This window comes from Mycena indigotica (assembly GCF_014461135.1).
Source record: "Mycena indigotica strain 171206Taipei chromosome Unknown Mind.scaff0010, whole genome shotgun sequence".
NCBI lineage: Eukaryota > Fungi > Basidiomycota > Agaricomycetes > Agaricales > Mycenaceae > Mycena > Mycena indigotica.
The window spans coordinates 1,917,901-1,941,946 of record NW_023503009.1 but is presented as its reverse complement, the minus strand read 5'-3'; the positions used below and the strand labels follow the sequence as shown (position 1 = coordinate 1,941,946).

General features: G+C 50.3%; 6 protein-coding genes across 6 annotated transcripts; 4 read left to right on the top strand and 2 right to left on the bottom strand.

The window, feature by feature from the left end:
* Positions 1 to 7,870: 7,870 nt before the first annotated feature.
* On the top strand, positions 7,871 to 9,664 carry MIND_01130600 (uncharacterized protein; the record flags this gene model as incomplete). Its single annotated transcript, XM_037367854.1, has 7 exons — positions 7,871 to 8,019; positions 8,065 to 8,726; positions 8,777 to 8,975; positions 9,025 to 9,276; positions 9,323 to 9,425; positions 9,484 to 9,510; positions 9,563 to 9,664. The coding sequence occupies 7 exons, from the start codon at positions 7,871 to 7,873 to the stop codon at positions 9,662 to 9,664; spliced, it is 1,494 nt and encodes a 497-aa protein (XP_037215686.1).
* A 2,441-nt stretch (positions 9,665 to 12,105) lies between these two features.
* Positions 12,106 to 16,063, bottom strand: MIND_01130500 (uncharacterized protein; the record flags this gene model as incomplete). Its single annotated transcript, XM_037367853.1, has 10 exons — positions 12,106 to 12,517; positions 12,565 to 13,145; positions 13,193 to 13,228; positions 13,277 to 13,705; positions 13,751 to 14,344; positions 14,395 to 14,500; positions 14,545 to 14,708; positions 14,756 to 15,002; positions 15,048 to 15,274; positions 15,326 to 16,063. The coding sequence occupies 10 exons, from the start codon at positions 16,061 to 16,063 to the stop codon at positions 12,106 to 12,108; spliced, it is 3,534 nt and encodes a 1,177-aa protein (XP_037215685.1).
* A 60-nt stretch (positions 16,064 to 16,123) lies between these two features.
* MIND_01130400 (uncharacterized protein) lies at positions 16,124 to 16,674 on the bottom strand (the record flags this gene model as incomplete). Its single annotated transcript, XM_037367852.1, has 2 exons — positions 16,124 to 16,432; positions 16,480 to 16,674. The coding sequence occupies 2 exons, from the start codon at positions 16,672 to 16,674 to the stop codon at positions 16,124 to 16,126; spliced, it is 504 nt and encodes a 167-aa protein (XP_037215684.1).
* Positions 16,675 to 16,917: 243 nt separating this feature from the next.
* MIND_01130300 (uncharacterized protein) lies at positions 16,918 to 17,473 on the top strand (the record flags this gene model as incomplete). The annotated part of the gene is made up of 3 exons (XM_037367851.1): positions 16,918 to 16,939; positions 16,977 to 17,254; positions 17,303 to 17,473. The coding sequence occupies 3 exons, from the start codon at positions 16,918 to 16,920 to the stop codon at positions 17,471 to 17,473; spliced, it is 471 nt and encodes a 156-aa protein (XP_037215683.1).
* Positions 17,474 to 18,996: 1,523 nt separating this feature from the next.
* On the top strand, positions 18,997 to 19,776 carry MIND_01130200 (C3H1-type domain-containing protein; the record flags this gene model as incomplete). The annotated part of the gene is made up of 1 exon (XM_037367850.1): positions 18,997 to 19,776. One exon carries the CDS (start codon positions 18,997 to 18,999, stop codon positions 19,774 to 19,776), a length of 780 nt encoding a protein of 259 aa, XP_037215682.1.
* A 106-nt stretch (positions 19,777 to 19,882) lies between these two features.
* On the top strand, positions 19,883 to 23,076 carry MIND_01130100 (RNase H domain-containing protein; the record flags this gene model as incomplete). The annotated part of the gene is made up of 2 exons (XM_037367849.1): positions 19,883 to 20,564; positions 22,058 to 23,076. 2 exons carry the CDS (start codon positions 19,883 to 19,885, stop codon positions 23,074 to 23,076), a joined length of 1,701 nt encoding a protein of 566 aa, XP_037215681.1.
* Positions 23,077 to 24,046: the final 970 nt, after the last annotated feature.

Below are 24,046 nucleotides of genomic sequence, written 5' to 3'. Positions count from 1 at the left end.
GCAGTATCGGACAACCGCGCAAAGCAGCTCTCCCAGCATCTCATCGCCGAAGTTGCTGGATTACCTCGTCGAGGATGTCCACATGGCGGACGCCGGCGGGGAGCGGACAGTCCCGAGCCAAATGGTTGGGGTCGCCGCATCTGAAGCAGGCTCGACGAGGGGCACCCCGAGCCCTAGTACGATCCAGCTCCATAGGGACGGGAGCCGGAGGTACCGGGACGGGGGGCGGGCCGCGGGTGGCACAGGCGGGGCCGCCGGGCGGATGGGGAAACGGAGTTGCCGAACGAGTGATGGGGGAAGGCGCCGCGGGGCTCCCGGCGGTCCGCGGGGTAGCCGTTCCCTTAATGAGCTTCGCCGCACCAGGGCTTCATATTGTCGGAAAGCCCGAGTGCGCTAGCCCAGATAGTCACGGAGGTCTGGGGGGTCGTTCGAAGAGGTGATGCCGTTGTTGATCAAGGGGTCAAGTCCGTGGCGGTACTTGGTTACCTTAACCAACGTGTCTTCGAAGCCAGCGAGGTCCATCAAGTCCTCGAAGTCGTCGGTATATCCGTAGACATCCCGCGTTCCCATGTGATAACCCGCTTTCCAACTTAGCGAGCGCGAGGTCCTGTTCGTTCTCTTCGACGAACCGAAGGCGAAACTCGGAGAGGAACTGGCTCCACCGAGGGAAGGGGAAGGGGTTTTTGCTCCCATGACGCTCTGCCCATTGCTGAGCAGGTCCCTCCGCCATATAGGACATGGCGTAGCGGACGGCGGCCTTTTCTTCGCTCGGCTCTCCGTTAACTACGAGCCCTCCGGGGCAAGCCGAGCGGTAGGTTTTGACCGCGTATAGGAAGGCGCGGCCGCGTTTGCGATCTCCGTTAAACGCAAACGGGGGGTTTGGTCATAAGACCAGTTTTGAGGCGACAGTAATGTCACCAAATAACGCATCCGCGTCGGGGGGCATTCGGAGATGCCGAGGCGGTTCGGGAGCTGCCGGAGGTGGTGCGGCAGCGGAAGCCTGGGAAGCAAGGTGGGTGAGGATATTGGTGAGGTTGTCTAGTTTCGCCTCAAGTGCGTCCATGCGCCAGTCAGCGTCCGGAGCAGCTCCGGTAGACATAGCGGGCGTAAAGACGACAAGAGCAGAGGAGGAGGGGTCAAGTGGCAGGGGCGGTGACGAGGGGGGTACGGACTCGTACTCCGAGCCTGAGTCAGCACCAAACCTGGCAATCTTGACCGGTTAATCCCGTAGAGAGTTTCTTCTGCTGTAAGGGCAACCCTGGAGACTCCGACGAAAGCCTAGCAGGGGAGGATCCAAAGCGTGAATAAGACTACAGGAAATACACGGAGGGACCGACCTAGCAGGGGAGGATCCAAAGAGAAGAAACTCTAAGGGTCCGCCTGCTAGGGCGCCAACTATATACTGGTCGTCCGTAACTGCCGACGTAGAGCGCAGAAGGCCTGAGCGGCGTCGCAGGCTCTGTCCCAAGGTGATCGTTGGGAGGGTCTTGACGGATCGGTGATTGTGCGGGCGAAGGAGGCCGTGGACGATGGTCGGGGTGGGTCGGAGCGTCCGAGGGGGCGCCGGTCGGATGCGCCTCGGATGCGTTCGGAGGGTCCGAAGGAGGCCGAAGCGGGGGTTCCCCTGACATTTATTGGGTTTCGGTTGCTGGTCGAGAGTTTAAGGCAGTTAGTTCCTGACTCGAGACAACTCAGAGGGTTTAAGGCAGTTAGTCCTGATCCAACTAGTATAAACTCTCCGGGCATTGTATTGGCGCTTCTCTATTGCTGAGTTTCGTCGATAGTACGCTTTGGGGCACGCAAAATCAATGTTTTTCGCAAGGAACTTGTATCTACCCTACAACCTTACACATCTATGCCAAGGCTCTGTTCACAGGAGCCTGTTCTCGCACAAGGAGTTGACGATTTTTAGGTTTTGTAACTTTTCCTACTTGACATTATACAACTTTCTCTCTACGAAAAGTGGAGTTTGGTTGTTTTTGTTGGTTAGGTTGGTTAGAGAGCTCATTTGCTGTCCGCACTCCGCACTCATCATCACATTTCAGGGAAAAGCGAGTTTTCACTTTTATGATGCTTTCCAATTATGTCTTTGGCATTCAGCCAGCCTGTCACACTTTGTGTCATGTAACTGACCACCTTCTTTCTCCCATCCAATGAGAGTGGCGCAAACTTGCTCTGCCTATGATTCTTGTTTCCTTCACTTGGACCGTGTCAGCCATGAGTTTGACCTTTTATAAGGCCGCCTTCCCTTAGACCCACCTCAGGGTGCTCCTTCAAGTTCGAGTTAGCCTCGCCATCACCACTGCTTCAGTTTACAATGGACATGGACATAGATTGGGAAACATTTCATGAGTCCATCTCCAAGTCCTTCATTCTCAATTTGCTGATTCTCATCAGCAAACATTTTGCCGGGCACGTCCCACCATCAACAATAATATAAGAATCGCCAGAGCAGCAACTTGAAACATTTGACTTCGAGTCACAACAGGCATGTTTGTTCATCCCCCCCTCATCCTGTCTGTTGCTCAAGTCAACTTCCAGCCTTTTTATGACCATGGTATGCTGACAGCTTCCTCCTCCCACCTTTACTGATGCTTTCAAGACTTTGACAATAATGTGGCCATGCAGCCTTCAATCACAATATCCAGCACCTACCCTTCCAGCCTGCTGGAACCCCACATACAATGCACAAGTGAAGGGATATATCCCAAGGGTACAATACACAAGTCATGGGTTATAACCCAGGGGAATATTAAGAAATATTACTTTATTTTATTTTATTCGTTGTTTGAGCTGTTTGGTATGATATCAGTGATGGGATTGATGCCCTTAGGTAAATATAACCCTTGTTGAATCAGTTTTGAAAGAGATCAATTGTTTTGATGATCACATAATGCTGCATCACTCTTTCTCTAGTTATTATTGATCTCTATTCCCTACTCTCATAAGAGCCCAATATTACATCGCGAGTCATCGGCCTGAAGAAAAGGTGATTTACAATAACATATATGATGTTACATAAGTCACATTATGCTTTTATAGTATATTTTGGTATATAACCCACCACTTGTGCATTGTACCTTTGGGTTATAACCCATAACTTGTGGCATTACATATGCTGAAACAGGTGTTCCAGCAGCACCTACCCTTCTGGCAACCACGTCCCACAACTTCATGCACAGTCGCGACAGGGTTACGATGGTCTTGGTCTACTCCTACCCGGGCTGGCATTCTTTGGCAATACAAACCCCCGACCACAAACTCAGCCATACAACCCTATGATGCTAAGCCATATGAAGGACAACTTGCACATGAACATGAATATGATGCCTTCGAGTCGCCAGGACTATTATGGTGAGCCAATGAAACTGACACAATATCTCACTCAACACCAACAGGCTTCGATACTCAGGCGCCGGATGTTGGGAATTTTCCGATCTCACCTTCATATACAGTGTTCCAAGTTAATCATAAGGGTTAACTTAAATAAGGGGTTATTAACCCCTAAGGGCTAAGCCCATAACATCGCGGCCCAAGCATCTAAGACCTTAGCTATCCCTTAACATGCAAGCTCCGAGAAAGCTGATCGGTGATCGGCGACTCTGAATCGCCGGCCCGAAGCGTGTGATTTTAATTTTTTTTGCTTCTATCCCGCAATGCCTCCGACGAAGGGCCCTCTGTGGGCATACTTCTACACAGCCCCGAAGCAGAACTCGAAGCACAATCGTGCGGTCCACTGGCGCTGCATTGACGCCCAGCGGCCACCATCGCAGCCTGTCGATGTTGAGACGGTGGAGGATCACGCTTATTAGCAGGGAACCGTGGTTTGAGCAAGGTGCGCATGTATTGTTCTCCAAGTACACTGTTGATGCACCCAGTGAAAAGACCCCGGAATCGGGAAGTATGCAGTGAGATAGAAGTAAAATCAATGTGATGGTGTACGATAAGACGGGATAATCAGTGATGATTTGTCTGAGTGACTCGACCAATCTCTTTCTGTCACTGGCACTGTGCTAGCTTACCGCCAACTCAGACTTTCGTGGACATATGGTATACAAGCCTTCGTGGACATACTGTACTCTATGCTGATACCAGTGCTGCCAGCCTCCGACATCTACCTAGGCAGACTACGACGACGGATATGTATTCACAGACGAGAACCCAACCAAATACCTTTGCAAGTGCCCTCGCAGTTGTCGGGATGGTACAAAGGTCTCCAAGAGCACTTGGTTTCGCCATCATAAACCCGCCACTGGCACCGATATGGATTCAGAGGAGAAATCCCGGCCGTCTCGTCGAGCAGTTCCAGCTCCCGTGTCAACAACTGCTGGGAGTGCTGCAGTGATCAAACAAGCGCGTCCACAGAGTGATTCAGATGAAGGTCATCCAGGCCATGTTGAGGTCAGTATAAATTACTAGCCTCTGCAAGTATCCAACTGACAAATAGTTCAGTTCCAAAACCTCTCGATGGAGCGTGATTTGGAGTCTGGCAAGAACATGGTCACAGTCCCCAAAGGTGTTGGGCTATTTGACGACTCTTTGGTATGTTGCTTATCCTACTCTCTTGCATAACCTGACTTATCGATGCCAAAGACTGAGGACAATCTGGACGACATTGATCAGCTTCCCAATCTCCACTCTGACGACGAAGATTTGCAAATGGAACCATCTGCCTCTTCCTTAACACCAGCTGAAATGAGCGAACCCGATACTTCCATGGCCCCGGGAGTGGAATCTCCAACAGTTCAGCCGTTGCCGCTACCACCACCGCCACCGCCGCCACTGCCGCGGCTAGATAGCAGTGCTGCTTTCCCGGTTTTTTCAGACCCCCCTCCTTGGCGTTCTATCCCAAAAGAGAGCATCAAAGTCAAAAAACTCCGCATTTCACTCGCTTTCATTGAAGCTCTCGAAGGAGCTTCTCGACACAACAGTCAATTAACGGCTGATGACAATCTGCGGCTGTGGAACCCACCTCGCGAACTCCCTGATGTCAGCAACCCCGCAACGCGTCAAGCACTCAAGACGTTCATGGGTGCAGATGCTCCGATTACAGTGGAGACCTACAAAGCCATATGAGATGCAGCGATCGAACGCCACCCAGAGGATGCCTTCCCCTCATACTATGAAACCAAGAAGACACTGGCCGAGCTTACCGGTATCAGCCCCATCGAATGTGACATGTGCCTGAACAGCTGTGTCGCGTACACGGGCCCTTTTGCCCACCTCGACAAATGCCCGTATCCTAAGTGCGGAAAGCCTCGTTATGACAAGGCAAAGCTTGCGAAGGGAGTGCGGGAAGCATCCGCCAAGTTCTGTACAATTCCAATAGGCCCATATCTTCAGGGTCTATGGCGCCACCCAACGACAGCAGCAGAGATGAAATATTGTCGTAATTGTCAAAAAGCGTCGCCTGCCGAATGGAACAATATATTTGATGGGTCTGATTACGATACACTTGTGCGCGAAGGTGTTATTCGACCAACGGACATGGTGCTACTGTTTTCTATTGATGGTGCCCAGCTATACAAGCATAAGACATCCGATTGTTGGATCTATATATGGGTGATTTTAGATCTTCGACCAGGTCTTCGGTATAAGAAGAAGTTTGTCATTCCTGGTGGTTTTATACCTGGACCCCATGCACCAAAAAATGTCGACTCGTTTACTTTCGTTGGCTTTCACCACCTTGCTGTAATTCAACGTGAAGGCCTTCGATCTGAGACTCTTCAGCGGAGCCTGGCTCAGCTGAGGAGTTTTTTATTTCTTATGTTTATCTTCTGCTTTCGACAGCAGATGGTCCCGGTCAACAACATATGAGCGGTTCAAACGGGCATATGGCACGCATTGCCTGCCGGTTTTTCTGTGGGCTTCTTGGGCGTCATCGGTTCCAGGTGCCGCAGTATTATCCTGTCCTGCTTAAGCCCTTTGATTCGGCGTATGGAGACGATGAACACGCTGATGTAAATATTCTGCGAGACTTGCGGTCATCGCTCTCATCAGCAGAGTCAATTGCAGCATACCATTGGGCAATTGCTTATTTATTGGCTGCTCACACTCAACGTGAGTATAAAGCACGTCAAACACAGTGCGGATTTGGGAAACCAAGCCTTCTCTCCGGTCTACCCCGTTGTCTTGGCCCAGTTCGCGTCTTTCCAGCTGATTTAATGCATTATATTTTAAATATTGGTGACTTGCTTTCTGGCCTCTGGACCGGAAAATTAGATAAAGTATATCCTCCCGACAAAATTGAAAGCTGGCCGTGGCGTGTTCTTATTGGACAGATCTGGATTCTGCATGGTGCTGCCGTCGCTGCCACTCACCATTTCTTCCCTGACAGCTTTGATCGACTGCCCCGCAATCCACAGGAGAAGATTAACTCAGGATACAAGGCCAAGGAATGGCAACACTGGCTATTTGGTTTGGGTCCTGCGCTGCTCTATGGGCTTTTACCAATGCCATACTGGTTGAATTTCTGCAAGCTTGTCCATGTGATTCGTCTATTGCACCAACGCTCGATCTCAAAATCTGCACTTATCACCGCCTATACTCTTGTCCTCGAGTTCACATACGAATTTGAGACTCTATACTATCAACGCCGCAGTGATTGTCTTCATTTTATACGACATAGCATCCACACCCCAATGCATATGGTTCAAGAGGTCCAACGCGTTGGCAATCCTATCCTATATGCCCAGTGGACTCTCGAGCGTACTATTGGCAATCTTGGTGCCGAAATCCGTCAGCCAAATCAGATGTTCGCCAACCTGTCCCAACGTGGGCTTTACCGTGCGCAGACTAATGTGCTCAAAGCTATGGATCCTACCTTTGATCGTAGTAGTGGACTCAAAGCGACCAACCTCCCCACTGGCGCAATTGATATTGGCGAAGGCTACCAGCTTCGACCAAGGATTGATACAGCACTCCGCCCTATTGCCATTCCCGCCGAGCTCACTGCGTTGAAGCAATACCTGAGTAGTGCTTGGAATCTGCCATTTGACGAAAGCAAGCACAACTCATCAATTGTCCAATGTGCCCATCTCTTTCTTCCTGGAACCAACCAGATCGCTCGGTCTTACTGGGGAGAGAGCAATGAAAACCGCATCACGCGGATGGTACAGGTATGAAAAATTGCTCAACTTATGCTAACAAGACTTACAATTGTAGATTTGCTCTGATTTACCAGAGGGGTTCGAAATTGCAGAGGTTCTCTACTACTTTCAGTATGAAGTTCATGATGGCATCCCTGCAGCGTTGGCTATGGTTTCAGTCTTCGGAATTCCTGATCGAGCCTTGCTCCGGGAGTCATTCAATACACTCTGGGTTGCAAGACGGGGAGAGGCAGGTGTTCGCATCATACCAGCCAAGTCAATTCTCTCAGTTGTTGCTATGATTCTGTTCTCTTCTAACTGTGGTGTGTCAAGGGATGTTGAGCAGAAACTGGAGGGCTTTTATTTCTTGTATGAAAAAATGGGGCTAGGTAGTGAATAAATAGCGTGTTCAAGCAACAACTTGAAATAAGTAACAAAATGACTGTGACATGACAACTTCATTTTCCTCCGTCTTCCTTCGTCTCTGTCTCCTCGGTGCCCACCATGTACGCTGGCCATGGTGGGTCTGGCAACAGCTCCTTCTTCCATTACTCTTCCACTTCCTCCTCTTCTTCATCACCTGTTCCCTTTTCCGCACCATATGTAGCCCGGTCATGGCAAGGATCGAGCTCTACCGCATCTTCACAGTCCAGCCCATCTATCGACACACAGTCACTGGCTGGTGGGGATGACATGTCATCTCTATCCAGCCCTCTTGGCCAAAGCCTTCACAATTTCTCCACTTCAAGCCGCAGTGCATTTATGAGCAGTTCCCGGCTCTTATGCTTTTCTCTTCCTTGAAATATCTTACTCTGACACAAACTCTACAGTCCAGTCACAGAGGTAGCACCAGTGGTCTCTCTCTTGAGGGTGTCGCAAATCAAGTTGACACACTCTCTCGAACGGTTATTATATTCAAGGAAGATATTATGTGGGTTTTTACAACTAGCAATGCAGATATTGATGGCTTGCATAGGTCAAAACTCGATGTTCTTCTTACTGCTCAAGGCAGCGTTGGTCGCGTAACCCAAAAGAAGCTATTTGGATACACGATGGATATGTCTCATATGACCTTCTCCCACGAATCGCCCCGAGGTCCGCTCAACTCAACAATCTCAAGGCTTTACACCCAAACATCAAGTACTGGGAACCCAAGGATTTCAAACCAGATACGAGTGTTGCACCGAGGAAGAAGTCCGCTAGATCGGCTGGCAGCACCGATAAGAAGAACGATATCAACAACGATGGGAGATATATTGAATTTTCGGATGGAGAGATCATTGGGGGGGTTAGAATTTGGGGAAATCCGAGCGTTGCTGAATTTACTCTTTGCCGACATCCTTTCAGCAGGGAAGGCAAAGGCGCGGATGAATCTATTGGGAGAGCAGGTCATTGGGGCACTAGTTTACATGCTGGAGCGGTGTTTCCCCTACCTCGGCCTTTGTACCGGCCACTGGAAGGCACTTCGTGTTATCCGTGGCCGGTATCGCTTTTGGGCTGGCCCTCGTGTCAAGACGGGAGCCATTGTAGATGACGACGATGCTGGAGATGACGACGACGACGATGAAGGTGCTGCAGTAGGAACAAAGAGGAAACGTGTGGGCAACACATCGGCGCCCAAATGCACTCGAATGACAGGTAATTATTTGCCATGTTGAGCATTGTTTTTCGTACTAATTCCACTCCAGATCCATCAGCAGACCCTTCTCTTATTCAAATGCCCTTGCTGCCTAATGATAATGTCGACACCAGTCCTACTACCACACCATTGCAGTCATCACCACAGTTGCCTCCCGACCCGAATTCTCGGCCACCATCACCTGTACCATCACTCCCTCCAGCGGACACCACATCTCGTCCACCATCTCCTCCAGTGGTCGATATTTTGTCAGTCAGAGCAAACAATGCGGAACTGGCATAACTGACTTGTTTCTAGCTCAACTGTCAACGTACAGCCGCCTCCGCCTCCACCTTTTCATCCACCTCCACCCCCACCTCCACCTCCACCTCCCCCTTCGTCAACTCCCAATGTGCCGCCATCGCTTACCAACCCGCCACCACCATTGCTTGCGAATGTGCCGCCGCCAGTACCAAATATAGCTCCAATTATCACCATACCAAACAGTACTACGCGCGGAGGCCTAGCAAAGAAAGTCTGCAAGCCCAATCCGGCCCATTTGACTGCAAGGCATGTTTCTTTTATCTATTTCTTCTTGGAAACTTATGATATATAGAAATCTCTGTCTTGCTGTGTATGCTGAGGATGTCGGCGGCACTACACCGGAATTCGGCATATACTGGAAGGCTGCTGAAACGAACAATATAAATATGACCCAAGTGAGTTTACCATCTTCTGTTCTGAGCGCGAGCCTCCTTCGCTGACAAGTATGATTAGGCTTATGAAACCTACGCAAAGGAGCTGGTATGTTTCCTCCACTTTAGTACTCTATTCAAGGTTTTTAATCTTCATCTAGAAATCTTCCCATCCAAAACCGACACAGATTCCCCCGACAGATGTCATACGCAACCGTATTGCGACCATACTCGCGCTGGCGCTCACTCAGCCTGTGGGATAGCAGGTAGTCGGCCTTGGCCGGGCCCTTCTCGTCGTATTACAGATTGTCCATTTGTCACTAGTTGAATGCATCTCATTTGTTTCCAAAGCATCCAATCTCTTTGAAGCATAGAATAAAATGGATTGAAGAAATAACACAACAGATCTCAAAGCATTCCGAAACATGTTGATTGTTCACCGAGTGACACACCATTTGTAAATGTAATTGAATGGAATGGAACGAGAGAGAGCTCGTTGCATCTCAGTACATGTTGTACCATATCATAAACCAGTGTCATTGTATCTATGACATGGTATCGAAAGGTTTTGTTTGTGAACTGTCAGCAAATCCTCTTTCCATCTCACCCCATCCTTCCCGATTGCGCCGACTTTTCACTGGGGTTGATGTCTAATCGATCTAATCCTTGACATAGCTCTCGCACAAGTGATGGAATTGAAGCTTGAGAACGCCCAAGCGGGACATCTTCGGCGATGCCCTTTTATGCGACAGAAGAAGAGAAGAAGGCTGCTGCAAGGGAAGCCCCGACCACAGCAGAGAAGAAGGCCAACAAACGCAGCCGCGACGACGCCTCCAGCTCTGTGGCGGCTAATGATTCGGATGCTGAATCGTCGGGAACGGGAAGCAAGAAGTGGAAGCTCTTCCGAAACGTCGATAAATCACTCTCACAGTCAAAACTAAAGGTCTTTCGCGGCATCGATATCCCGTTCCATCACCAAATTAGTCCACTCCAGATAACCCCTTCGCTGATCAGAAAGCGGTCACAATCTCCTGAAAGCCTTTCCTCAAGTCTGCGACCGGTTTGTAAACGACCTGAAAATGCGTCTTAAGCCTTTCACCAACTCGAAACCCTGTGAGTATCGTATAGCTCTCCAAAATATTTGTGATTTTAACAACCTGTTGAAACTTCAATCCATCGGCAAACTTCCAAGCACGATGAAAAATGAAATGAGATTTGGATAGTAACTATAACGAAGGGATAGAATAAGTCGAAGACTATACGTGTCTAGCTGAACAGAGCAAAATGAAAGGTGATACTCAGGAGAAAAAGCAGTAATTTCGGAGGGCGTGCACGTCAACCCAGCACTTCTACACTGTCCGATGAAATGTTGATTACCTCTTTGGAGATGTCCACCGAGTCCATAGATATATCCCCCATCTCTGCATCCGACCCCAGGGCCTCGAGCGCATCCGAAACTGTCCGCATGAGATGGTTGAGCGAGGTAACACTGGTGCACGCCTTTCGACTTGCATCAGCCATCGCGTTTTCGGCATTGTGCAGTCGAAGTTGTGCGTCGGCGAGACTGTCCGTCAGGCGGTCATTGTCGTTTCGCAGTTTGGTGGCCTCCAAATTGGCGGTTTCCATGGCGTCGAAAAGATGGTTCGCAGTTCTTTGGAGGGACTGGACATAGGTTAAGCGTTATAACAAGCTCGGGAATTAACACAACTGCACCTTAACTTTATCAACCTTTGTAGACAAATCTTGCCGTGTCGTCTCGAGTTCGTTTTCCAATAGAGCTTGCCGTTCAAAAACAGCATCCAAGTTACGCTCCAGTCGGTCTACGTCTTGTTGAAGGTCCTTGTTCTCGCCCGTTTTGACCTCGAGCTCATATTCCAGCCCACCAAAGTCGAAAGCCAGAGCACTGTGCTTCTTGTCCAGTTCTTCAAACTGTGAAAGAAGCGCCTGGTACTTGGCTAACGCTACGTCCAAGGGAAGTTTAGATGAGCAAAACGAAAGAAGATTGACTGTGTACGAACGACCTCAGAGTCGTCGTCTGTTTCAACGGCTTCGCTGAGCAAAAAGTTAACCAAGAAAAGAGAATTAGTCGTCAGAGGCGTACAGGCGGGGAAATATAGAGTCAATGGGCAATCCAGAGAGCCCGAGGCTCGTTGTTTCCGTCTCTGGGGTGAATAGGCTGCCATGCTGGACTTGCTTGGACGTGTTGGGCATTGGAGATTCGAGATAAGTGGCCGCGCGGTTGTGAGAAATAAGGCGTCCGTGGTTTTTGAGGCCAGGGAATACTGCCGAGTCGAATAGGTCAGAGCTACTCTTGTCCATTCTGCGGGTGAGAGGAGGTAATGGTAGTTCGACGGTCGCAACAACGCACCGATTTTATAGCAACGGGCAGCAGAGAGATGCGGCACTGGCAAATGCGCGGGCATGAGAGCACTGCCAGGCCGGCATGAGCGCCTGTCAGCACTGAGGCAACCGAGGAACATGAAGGAGGAGTTCGGAGGAGTTCGTCAGTAGCAAAATGCTGTCACCGTGACAGTGGCGAGGATCATCGATCATCTTGGTGGTCACGACCGCAACAGCAGTAAGACTGCTCTTTCACGCTTGGCAACGCTACTGTAGTAACAAATACAGTTGCCTACATCGTACGAACATTTATCGTCAACAAAAGAATCAGCTTGCACTACAATTTCAAGAAATACAAAGTGGTTTATTCGTTGGCAAAACCAAGACTATGTCGAATTGCATCTTCTCCGAATAGTTCTTCTTCATCTTCACCTGCTTCATCGCTGCCGGATTCTGAACTTTCTGCACGCCAATCTGAATCGTCCTCTTCCTCATCATCAGCCACAACAATATCTCCTTCGCGATTGCTCTCGCTGGAATCCACCGTTGGCAGTGGGGCATTTTGTAGGTTGATGATTGACGGAATGGTGCTGTCGTCTTCGACCTGCACATCCACTTGGGCCCCAAGATTATTGTTGTGGTTGATGTCGCCCATAGCATCGAGATCGTCATTGGTTTGCGCCGCGTCCGTGGTATGCTGATGTAGAACTGGAACAATCTTCCGATGGCCAATAACATTATCGTGAAAACGCATCAACATGTCCCGGTCGGCGACGCTAGTCGGGAGGCTGAGCATGCAACAAATTCTTAGAAGAAGACCTACAGGTTCACGAAATGAAAGCGCCAATCATGATTTCCCTTTCGTCTACCTACCGATTTTGGGAGATACTCCTCAGTCCACCCATGGTTGAAAGCGGGAATAAGATGGACACCCCGTACGACATCTTGAGGATCAAGGAACCCAAATGCATTTGGGTTTTGATGAGGCATATAATGGAGGCGCGGAAAACGCTTCGCCTTGAAGCCGCAGGGGTAAGTGACGTCGCGTTGGAACCAGCGAACCCAGAGGAATTCGAGGCGTTTAGAGTTGCCCGGAAGATCGGCCAGCAACACATAGGCATGAAATATGCCCAAAATCTCGCCATACCAGTAACGATGGGGATCCACAGGATCGCGAGCATGGACCATGAAAAATCGTCGCGTCCGTGGATTGAGCTTGTCCTGGTCTCTTCGCACATCGTAGGTTGTATAGTTGACTTGCATGGTTGCGTGGGTGTAGAGCAATTCCTTTTCAATGACGACATTGATCAAATCCTGTTCAGTGAATTCGATTTCGTCAACGATTTCTGAATCCAAGTTTTGTAGACGGTGGCGGAAATGAGTTTTGAGTTTCCGAGTAAAATCCTACGCAGCAGATGAATGCAAGCATAATAGTGCTAGAGAACTCGCACTTGGAGAGCCGGATCGGGAGGAGTGGGATCGACCTCCTGCAGTAAATTTGATATGGTGACGCCAGAATGACAATTCATGCTTACCATACGATCTAACGGGGGCCCCTCGGTGTCGGAAGCAGACTCTTCATTCGATGTTTCAGAGCAGTCAGCTATATCTGAGAGGCGCCAATAGGTTCTTTTCGAGTCAGAAATATAGTGGTGTTGCTCGGGGGGGACGTAGATGTGCCCGGACAGGCTATGCGGCCCAGGACACAAGGCTGACGATAGCCGTTCACGACGATTCCTAACTCCACCTGACCTGGACACAAAGGATTCGTTTTCACGAACAGTAGATTGTCCGCTCCCTGTCTTCTCATTCGTTCTCTTCTCGAGCCTTTTGGAACGCTTCCGTCGTTCCCACATCGCACGCATTAAACGCCGGCGGTGTTCATGCTTGGCGATTTGATTCACATGGTCTCTTTTATTGGTTCGATTATATAGATGTTTAACGAAACGATGGGCAAGCTCCCCCTGCAAATCCAAGTCAGAACAAAAACAAAAACCGTGGACACATACAATTTGGGTCGAAGTTGAATCCGTCGTTCCAAAGCGCGCTATAAAATCGGGGTAGTCAGGTAATGAGTGGAGTTTATAGGTTATAAGGTTGAAAGATTTCTCCACCGACTGCTTGGCCTTTGATTTTTTTGCTGTTGTCCTTGATGTCGCTCCAGGCAGCTCTGAAAGTTGAGCGCGTAAACCGGACGGAATGGCACCTTGTGGGTGGGCTGGCGCTTGTTGTTTCCCTTTCGTTGGCTTTATTGCGATTGAAGGTGGCTCAGGAGGGCCTCCATTGGGATCCTGCGTAGGGGTAAGAACTTCTGATGGACGGAGTGGTGTAGCAGATGTTGTGGTGCTAGTAGCTTTGGCGACTTTTTTGACTCGTCGGCGCTCTTCACGAGGGAGCTCGTATGTTTTTACATTTGTTGTCTCTCGACTAAAACGTCGGATAGATGTGAGAAGATCCTTTGTGGCCGTACGAAAGAGTTCTATCGTTGTCGTAGTGTGCATTCGAAGCTTCGCGTATCCATGCCATATTGCAAGTTCGAAGAAGAGCTGATCCACCAACTTTTGGTGAAGGGGAAACAATCCATCAACGACAGGTAGAATACACTGTATGCCAGATTGTCAGCCAGATTAAGAGGCAAATGGAGATATTTGACCTGTAGGACGTCTTCAAAGTTTCTGGCTGCAGCATACTTCATGTCGGAGACATTATAGCTGAAGGCCCGTATCCCAGAACGACCAAATGTCTCGATTTGGCGGAATCTACACAAATCTTCAGTACTGGAGATATTTCCATTCCGAGTTACCGTGAATCAAATTCGTCGATCTTTTTGAAAGTCTGGAGCATCCGAATCACGTGGATGATAATTGCTTTCGCCACGCCCAATTCGACTTCATGTAAGAGGTCGGGAACGAACATAGCATAGAAGTTGAAAGGCGTTTTCTCTGTGTTTAGTTTAGAGAAAGCATTCTGAATCCGTAAACAAGGAGCGGAGGGTCTAAATGCGAGAAGCTTACTCGAACAGGAACCCAGGAGTTTGATTTGAGCATGTTGTCAATTGATGGTCCCCCAACAGCAAAACCATTGTCGAAAATGGCTCTGCGAGCATCCTCGATAGTTTGGCGCCGATGATGATCATCAACTCGGAGGACTTCACGCCGTTTCATGTCATAGACAGTTCCTGTTTCGCTAATCTGGGACTTCTCGATGAAACAACGAGGACAAGGTCGGCCTCCTAAGCTTCTGATAGTCGCGAGAAGGACCCTACGATTTTGATGAGCACAGAACACGGCAACATAGAAGGCGCACTTCTCGGGATAGTCAGCTCCGTAAATGAAGAACCGGGGGAAGACAAGACGGACAACGCCATCCCAGCATCGTATTTTGATTCCGTTGTCGTAGGCGTCAATAAAATCTTCGGAGAGTAAAAGGTCCCAGATTCGGTGCATGAGCTCTCGCTTGAGATGTCTATACACGTCGTCTGCCATGTCGCACCCATATTGTTCACGATATGCATCACGAATTGAGTCTGGAAACTACGGTGTGATGAGAGGAGAACGCAATGTGAAAGGTACAAAATATCCCACCGTTCCGAAGTAAGCTTGATGGAAACCGGCATTTGACGACGGTTTGCCTCGGAATCCTTTTGGATGGTTGCCGAAGAAAGTATAACCCGGCCAAAGTGAGGCTGCCCCAAACTGAGCAAGATGAGTAGCGTCCGACCACACCATGATAGCTACGATGATGCTTTCTACAGGTGACTCGGGAGACTCGGGCGGGGGCGGTTGGGGGATAGAGTGGTAGGCTTCTAGCATTGCTCTTGAGGTATATATCTCCCCAAAAACTTCTTCGTGGTTAGGAGGAAGTTGTGGGAGCCCGTGTTCGTTCAGAGTAGGTTGCGCATCATCAAGCAGAATGTCGCCCGATGCAAAGTCAAATGTTGGGTCGTATCTGAGGGAGAACGGGGTAGTGTGAAAAGTTTGAAATAGTGGTCCCTGGAGAACTTCTCTGATGGTATCGAGGAGAGGCCGATAGTAGATGTTCGTGACGGTAAATTGTGGGGCATCAATTTCTTTCTGGTGTCGGCCAACACAAGGCAGTTTGAGCATTACGCTGCCCTGAATCCATTTGTCGTTCACGCCCAGTGGCTCAATCCCTTTCTTGTCTAGGTCGTCCAAGAATTTTTTGGTCGAAAAGGGAATGGGGATATCGCCCAAATTAAAGCCGTCAGATTGCGTTTCTTCATTTGGCTGAAGTACATGCTGGACTAGCCGATCAAAACCCCCGATAGAGCCCGAGCTTTCCTCTTCGATGTGGTATTTCATCAAATGAGCGATAGTAGCATTCGGGAAAGGATATGCCAGGCTGCTTGGGGAGGGGGAAGACTATCTGAGCCGCATTGTGTCGAGTTTGCCGTCTGGGTCATGCGTGGGACGTCGGGGATACATTTTATAGAGCCCAAAGTTGTTTGTTTCCGTTCGAATGTATCCTGGAGGTTCAGCTTCAGGGATTGGCTCTGGCGAGGGCTCGGCTTCTGGAGGTCGCGGTACCGGGAAGTCTGTTCCTGCTCGACGTCTGATTCGCGGCAGAGGCGCTGGAGCAGCGTCCTGTAGCTTAGCAGGGATTCGACGCTTGCGGTTCGGCAGACCACTAGGACGATATTGTGGAGGCTCCGGAATCTCGACCATCTCTGCCTGCATGATTTTAGCGAGAGAAAATGACATGTTAAGGATAAACTCACTTGAAGTTGGATGGGTAATTGAGGAGGAGGAGAAGGAGCTCGCGCTGCGTTGGCCAAATGTTGTCGAACATGAGCTACGGACTGCAGATGTAATGCCTTGAAGCCTGGGCATGTGCGATCGTGAACTCGTTTTGCTTCAGCGAGATTGCGGAGAGGTTTATTGCAAAGATCGCATTTGTGTTGCCCCTTCGGCATCTCAGAGGGAGTGTCTGGCAAATTGGTTGCCTAGTCAGGCAGAAAGTGCCATCTCGATCAATGACCGCGAGGTCAGGCTAGGAAACTCGACGTAGAAGGTTCAAGTGAAGATGTGAAGACAAACGTGGCAAGTGCTCCTTCAAGGTTTGTCTGAGGCTGTTCTTTTAGTAATCATCGTCACGGATGTGACTATTAAAGCTACGTTGCGCACGACTACCACTAGCAAAATCTCATCCCTGACCTATGTCTCACCAGTTCAATCAAGGTACGTCTCCTGCACCGTCCGGTGCTCTAGTTGATAGTTGAAGCCGTTGCAGAGTCCGGTGACATCGTTGACCCCCGTTGGGAGGAGTTCCGCCTGGAGAGGAAAATATACCAGGAGGACTTGAGCGACCTGCGGACTGACAATGAGGCCCTGAAACTGAAGAACATGGGTCTTGAATTAGTGAAAGACCAGACGACCCAGCATTTGAACGGCGCCATACAAACTGGATTCGTCCTACACTGCCAGCTGTCAGAGAACCGACTCAAGTTGGCCTCTTGTCAGAAAGAACTCCTCCACCAGAACTTCTGCATTTCGGTCCGTTTCCTTTTCTTTCTCTTCACATCGTGGTCAACGATCTTACAGGTGCTTACATTGACGAGTGTCTTTCTGTATCTTTCCCGAAAGGAGGCTATGAATCTCATCACTGATTTGAACCACGAAATCGGCGACTTGCGCAGTCAAATCTCCCAGTATGAACAAGTCTTGGGAACGGGTGAACGTCCTACTTCTCATAATCAGTTGGATTCCACCTAATTCAAACTGCGTGTATGTACATTGTACCTGTAACCTTAATGTTTTCTTATCCTTTGGCGTTTAAAATCGGAGGGAAGCGTTGTGTGTTGTCAATATGAGTCATCGCTTCCTCTCAACCACCAAGAACGAATGGTTTGAGGGCTGCCTGGAGAGACGACAAGGCCCTTCGCGAACTTGAATACCAGCGTCATGGTGATTGCACCGGGCCGCTTTTGACCATCTGCTTTCAAGTCGCAACGTTCAAGTTATCGAGTATATTCAGACGTCTGGCAAGCCCACTGGCAAGAAGAACCTGAACCAATGAATCTCCTGAGTCCTGCTTACCACCGACGAGCTGCTTTTGCAATGCGAATCTCCAGAAACTCTCAGGCTCTTGTTTAGACAGTGGAATCACCAGCCTGAGCTTGAACATCGACATCGCTTTGCTCACATCACTTCGTCTCAACCCGTTCAACACGCTATCGGGGTTGGCTTAGTATTATCGATGACGTCCAACCATCCTTGTCCGTCAATAGTGCGGAAAACTTCGTCAACAGCAGCGCCAGAACGTTGGAAAAAAGATCAAGGTCATGATGTCTAGGGCTTACGGTTTCCGAATTGACTCGGAAATGATGCGACAGTTCTGCCAGTGCCAGTGTTTTTGACGAGAACGGCTTTCAAGTTGGAGGTCTGTGTTGCTGGTCCCGGTGCCCTCTTTGCAAATCTCGAATATCGTATGCAACATCTACTTACGAACACGCATTTGAGTTGTTCTCGCCCAGCAGCGCTCCGTAACATGCATCCACAAGGTAAGAAGCCGTCCGCTCAGAGCCAACATACCATAGCATCCTCATCTAATGCATTCTGTGGAGCGACTTGTTCCATGATGTCATCTTCCTGCTCAGCGCGACCACAAATACTATCCATTGATAGGACTAGTTACAATGCGATGCGACGGACAACTTGAAGGACGCCAAGCTTCAGGCTCTCAAGGAGGGTAAGAAGCACAATAGCGGTAGCTTCAACTTGACGTTCCTGTATTTTTTTTTGCAAGCAGATAAGTTTCGACCCTTGTCTCCGCACCACCGTGACAGCGGTAACTTGAATTGATGACCCACGTTCTTAATCGAGTTTAAACTGGTGTTTACTCAAGTCTAATTGGAGGTGAGCCTAGCGTTACGCAACGCAATCGCTTTCTCACCCACATTCCCCACCTTCTCGACAGGTCGTAAGCGGGAATGGCGAGCAAGAACCCGAGCTGCTGGGTTGCATCTTGCTCGTGCGGGTACGTGATCCGCTTTCACGCAGCGCCGTGAATCCTGACAAGCTTGGTCAGCCCGCTTAGAGCAAAGACAATGCAGCAGCGCATTACTTTGTCTCCCGCTCCCTATAAGCTACCTGGCGACGACGGAGAGGACATCAGCACCTCACTCTGTCTCGCCAGGTATGCAAGCATTGCTTTTTGTACTTACTTACTCACTCTGTCTCGCCAGCTGTACTTTGCGCTCTCTAAATAAACCAACTTTATTCCATCTATCTCTCATATGACCGATCATGCACAACGACCATATGCCCTTACGCCCCAGCAGCAGGCATCTGTTGATGCCTGGGTTAAGTCCTACGAGGAGGGAAGAGCCGACCGCACAGAGGTCACTTACCAACTCACCATTCTGCTCAACAATGCCTGTGTTGAGCAAAATGTCCTATTCACGTCAGCAATACTCCGACCCTCCTTGGAACAACTGGACGCGATCGATAACCAACGAAGGGTCGTGCCAGATGATCTCGACAACTCCGGTGGAGGTCTCGGTGTCCGCCGTCGAGAACAGTTTGGCGAGGAAGAGCCGGCGCCTAAGCGTCAAAGAGTCGACTATGCAGCTTTCTTCAGGCCGACCGGCGCGACCGAAGAGTTCCTTGACTCCATCTTACCAGCCAAGGTCCTTCTTGTATCCGCGAGAGTCCAAGTCTACTCGGAGGACATCAAGGAGGCCGTTCGCCACGCTCACACCTCCCCTTGGATGCCGAGTTTCCCGCCTAACCTCTGGAAGCAAGTACTCCTTGACCAATACGTCGACTTCGACCACATTCGCGCCAACACCTATGCGACTGAGCCAGAGAGACCAGTCGAGTTGGTTCTCGGCGAAACCGGCTTCGATGTTCAGGTTCGGAAACCTAAAGTGGTCTCCACCATCGCCACTGCTGGCCAATGGAATACAGCCTTCTGGATCTATTCGGAGGCAGTCAACAGCGCTTTCCAAGGACGAGCAGCAGAACTCCAAACCTATCATCGTCTTATCAACGCAGCCTTCGCGAGTACTCATTAAGCCTACCACAATCGTGTCCTCAAGTACGATCGTGCCCTCCGTGTCTACATTGGCCAGACCCGACGGCTGCTGCTCGATGACGCTGGGACCCTCCACGAGATCAGACATGCGCACCTGGCCGAAACTGGACTCTACGTTGCGCAAACGATCGAGAGGCACCAGCCCAGTGCGCGTGATCGCTCGTCCAGCAGTCAGCGACGGAGAGGCGGACCTGTTGAGATCTGCAAAAACTTCAACCGAAAGCGTTGCAGCCTTGCCCACTGTCGCTACCGCCATGCCTGCCTCGAGTGCCACGGGAATCATCCAGCCGAAGAGTGCCCAGACAAGCTTAACCGGCGTGCCTAGGAACCACGATACACTCCTGCATCGTTTTGCACTGGAGCAGTTGGGAGATGACGAGGAAGTAGTGGCCTGCTACCTCCCGCAATTTATGCGAGGAATGGGATGGAGAGAATTCGAGCAAGTGTCATATAGCCGAACCGCTCGATATACCGAGACCGATGAACCACTTCCTCGCCCATCTTCGCATGAGTTCTCCAATGCATCGGCCATGCGCACCATCTTGGAGAACCCCGAATTATTTCAAGTTCCCCAAGTTATACGGGTTGACCGCCTCGAAGCCTTGCTGGGCCGCCACCCCAATCAACTGTTCGTTCGCTCAGTATTGACTGGCCTCCGCGAGGGTTTCTGGCCTTGGATTGACACGCACTATGATTCCGGTTACCCGTCCACTTGGGACAATTCTTGGGCTCCACCACCGTCTGAACGCGAACGGGACTTCATTGCAAGTCAGCGCGACCTTGAGGTTGCAAAGGGTCGGTTTTCACACACCTTTGGTCCAGACCTGCTCCCCGGCATGTACAGCACCCCAATATTTGCGGTCCCAAAACCTCATAGCGAAGATCTCCGTCTAGTCTCGCACCAGAGCGCTGGTCCGTTCGCGCCAAACACGATGGTTGACAAACTGCAAACCAAAGGTCCACGGATGGACACGATGCAGCAGTTTATCCCCGCATTGCTTCGCTTCCGTCGCCAAGAGCCTCATGCGCATATTGTGCTTTTCAAGTCCGATGTTTCTGAAGCCTTCCGACTCATACCCTTGCACCCACTTATGCAGATCAAGCAAGTGGCGACGAGCAACTTCCCAACCAAGGCTGAGGTTCTGTCTGGGAAAGACAATGGTGCGCTTCAGCGCAATGTTGACTGGTGTTGCACGTTTGGGAGTTGTGGGTCACCGAGGATATGGTCGTCCGTTATGGGTCTTGTGATCTGGATTGCCATATTCGTCAAGTCCATTGTAGACTTGTTCTGCTATGTTGACGATGCTTATGGGTGGGAATACAGCGACAATTTCCTCTATTATGAGCCCTACCATAAGTCTATGCCTGCCAAACAGGTCAAACTCCTCCGACTTTGGGATCTTCTCGGAATCCCTCACAAGGAGAAGAAACAGCTCCACGGCACTTCGCTGACCATCATAGGTTTCGAGATCGATCCGAACGCAATGACTATGACATTGCCGCCCTCCGCGAAAGCCGATCTCATCGCCGCCGTTCTCGATTTCGTTGCATCTCCGTCTCGTCGCCGCACACTTCACGAATTTCAATGCCTTGCTGGGTGGATTAACTGGTCCTTCAACATGTTCTTCTTACTTCGACCTGCTCTCTCAAATATGTACGACAAGATGTCGGGGAAGTCCAACGCGCATGCACAAATTTATATCAACAAGGCTATCAAGTCCGACCTCACATGGTTCGTAAATCACCTCGAGCGATCTAATGGCACCCTGCTGCTTGATGCATTAGATTGGAACCCACACACGGAAGCCTTTGCCACCATGTACTGCGACGCATCCCTCGGCGGCATGGGTTTTTGGTTACCTGAGCACATGCTAGGTTTCCACGCACCTGTTCCGAGCGAGACCCCCAGCAACATCATCTTCTACTATGAAGCACTATGTGTTGCTTGCGCCTTGAACTGGCACTGTCGCAACGTTCTCATACACACGTCTTGCGTAACACGATACCGCATCACTATTTTCACTGACAACGCTAATACTGTTAGCATCTTTAGCACACTGCGCGCAACACCGGCGTACAACTTGAACACCATCTTACGCAGCTCAGTAGATAACCTCTTAAGGTTCAATGTCGACCTGCGCGTGTTGCACGTCCCCGGTGAACTCAATTCTGTAGCCGACGCTCTCTCCCGCGGCCGTCTCGACGTTGCTCGAGGATTGGCTCCGGGGCTCATTATCAACAAATTTATACCCCCACAAGAGGCGCTGGGGGCCCCCGGGCAATGATTACATCCACTATCCCGTCCAGGCAACCCGTTCGGGAAGCCTGGACACACGAGCGATTTGAACGCGAACTCGCTGTCGCTCTCAACGCCTCAATCGACATCTCATCCGCCCATACCTACGGATCGGCACTCAACTCTTGGATCGAATTTTGCCGCATCAACAAGTTTTCAACGGAACCCACCGAAAAAACCCTGGCCTACTTTGTGGTCTATCGCTCGACGCACATCAACCCCAACTCTGTCGACTCATATCTATCAGGTATCTGCAATCAGCTTGAAGCTGTTTTCCCCCAAGTTCGTGCGATGCGTAGAAGTGTTCTCGTGTCTCGCGCCTTGAAAGGGTGCAAACGTATCCATGGTCAGCCTGTTAGAAGAAAAAACCCTTTGACCCTCGGACATCTACGTAAAGCTATAGACAGCTTACACAGCATGCCCACCCACGACGATCTCCTCTTCCTCGCCATCCTCCTCTCCGGTTTCCACGCGCTTCATCGTCTTGGCGAAATGACCATGCCCGACAACCCCAGACTCCGCAATCCTCGCAAATACACGAAACGCGAATCCGTCACGCTAAATGCAGAGAGTTACGAGTACTGGCTCCCGGCTCACAAAGCAGATATTGCCTTTGAAGGTAACCGCATCATAATCGCAGACCAAGCTGCCCTGAAGTATTTTCTGCTGTATCTCAACTCTCGAGACCGACTGCTGCCTTTCAACCCTTATCTTTGGGCTCGGGAAAACGGCCAGGTACCGCCACGGGCCTGGTTTATCAAACGCCTAAAACACTTGTTTCCCGACCCCAACATTGCCGGGCAGTCTCTCCGAGCAGGTGGAGCTACCCACCTTGCAGAAGATGGTGCACTTCCCCACATCATCCAAGCAGCCGGGCGCTGGTCATCTGAGGCTTTCCAAGTCTACTTGCGCAAACATCCGATGGTCCTTCACGCACTCTTACGCGCCGGCGGCAGCGGTATCCGGCCCTCATCATCATCTTAAATCTCTCTTCATTACCCTCCATTACCCATATCGGCTCCTCCATACCGCTCGCCGTCTGCCAATCCATCACGTAGTCTCGGGGCAGCGCCCCCGGGACTGACTTCTGACTAAACCCATCATTCGCGATCCAACGAACGACGACAATTAGTCGAGTTTAAACTGGTGTTTACTCAAGTCTAATTGGAGGTGAGCCTAGCGTTACGCAACGCAATCGCTTTCTCACCCACATTCCCCACCTTCTCGACAGGTCGTAAGCGGGAATGGCGAGCAAGAACCCGAGCTGCTGGGTTGCATCTTGCTCGTGCGGGTACGTGATCCGCTTTCACGCAGCGCCGTGAATCCTGACAAGCTTGGTCAGCCCGCTTAGAGCAAAGACAATGCAGCAGCGCATTACTTTGTCTCCCGCTCCCTATAAGCTACCTGGCGACGACGGAGAGGACATCAGCACCTCACTCTGTCTCGCCAGGTATGCAAGCATTGCTTTTTGTACTTACTTACTCACTCTGTCTCGCCAGCTGTACTTTGCGCTCCCACCCCGTTTCACTCCACACCCTCTTTCTTTTCATATATAATCACCTTAGTTATATACTCTCATGTAAACCCCATATCGGCTCCTCCATACCGCTCGCCGTCTGCCAATCCATCACGTAGTCTCGGGGCAGCGCCCCCGGGACTGACTTCTGACTAAACCCATCATTCGCGATCCAACGAACGACGACAATTAGTGCTCTCTCCGGTATATCAACGGCGTCAGAAGAGACAATGTTTATTACTAGTAGTAGTACTGTATCAGCTCGGCCTTTGGCCCTTTCAGACTTGAAGCTTGATATCTGACTAAGCAAACTAGTGTCACTGTGACACTGCCACGCGGCGTTTCCCTCTGAGCCGCCAGCACCCTCCGAGTCTGTGCGCTCCGAGTCCGAGTCAGCGCCTGGCGGCAATATCATCCGAGTCGCATGCAGGGAAGAAC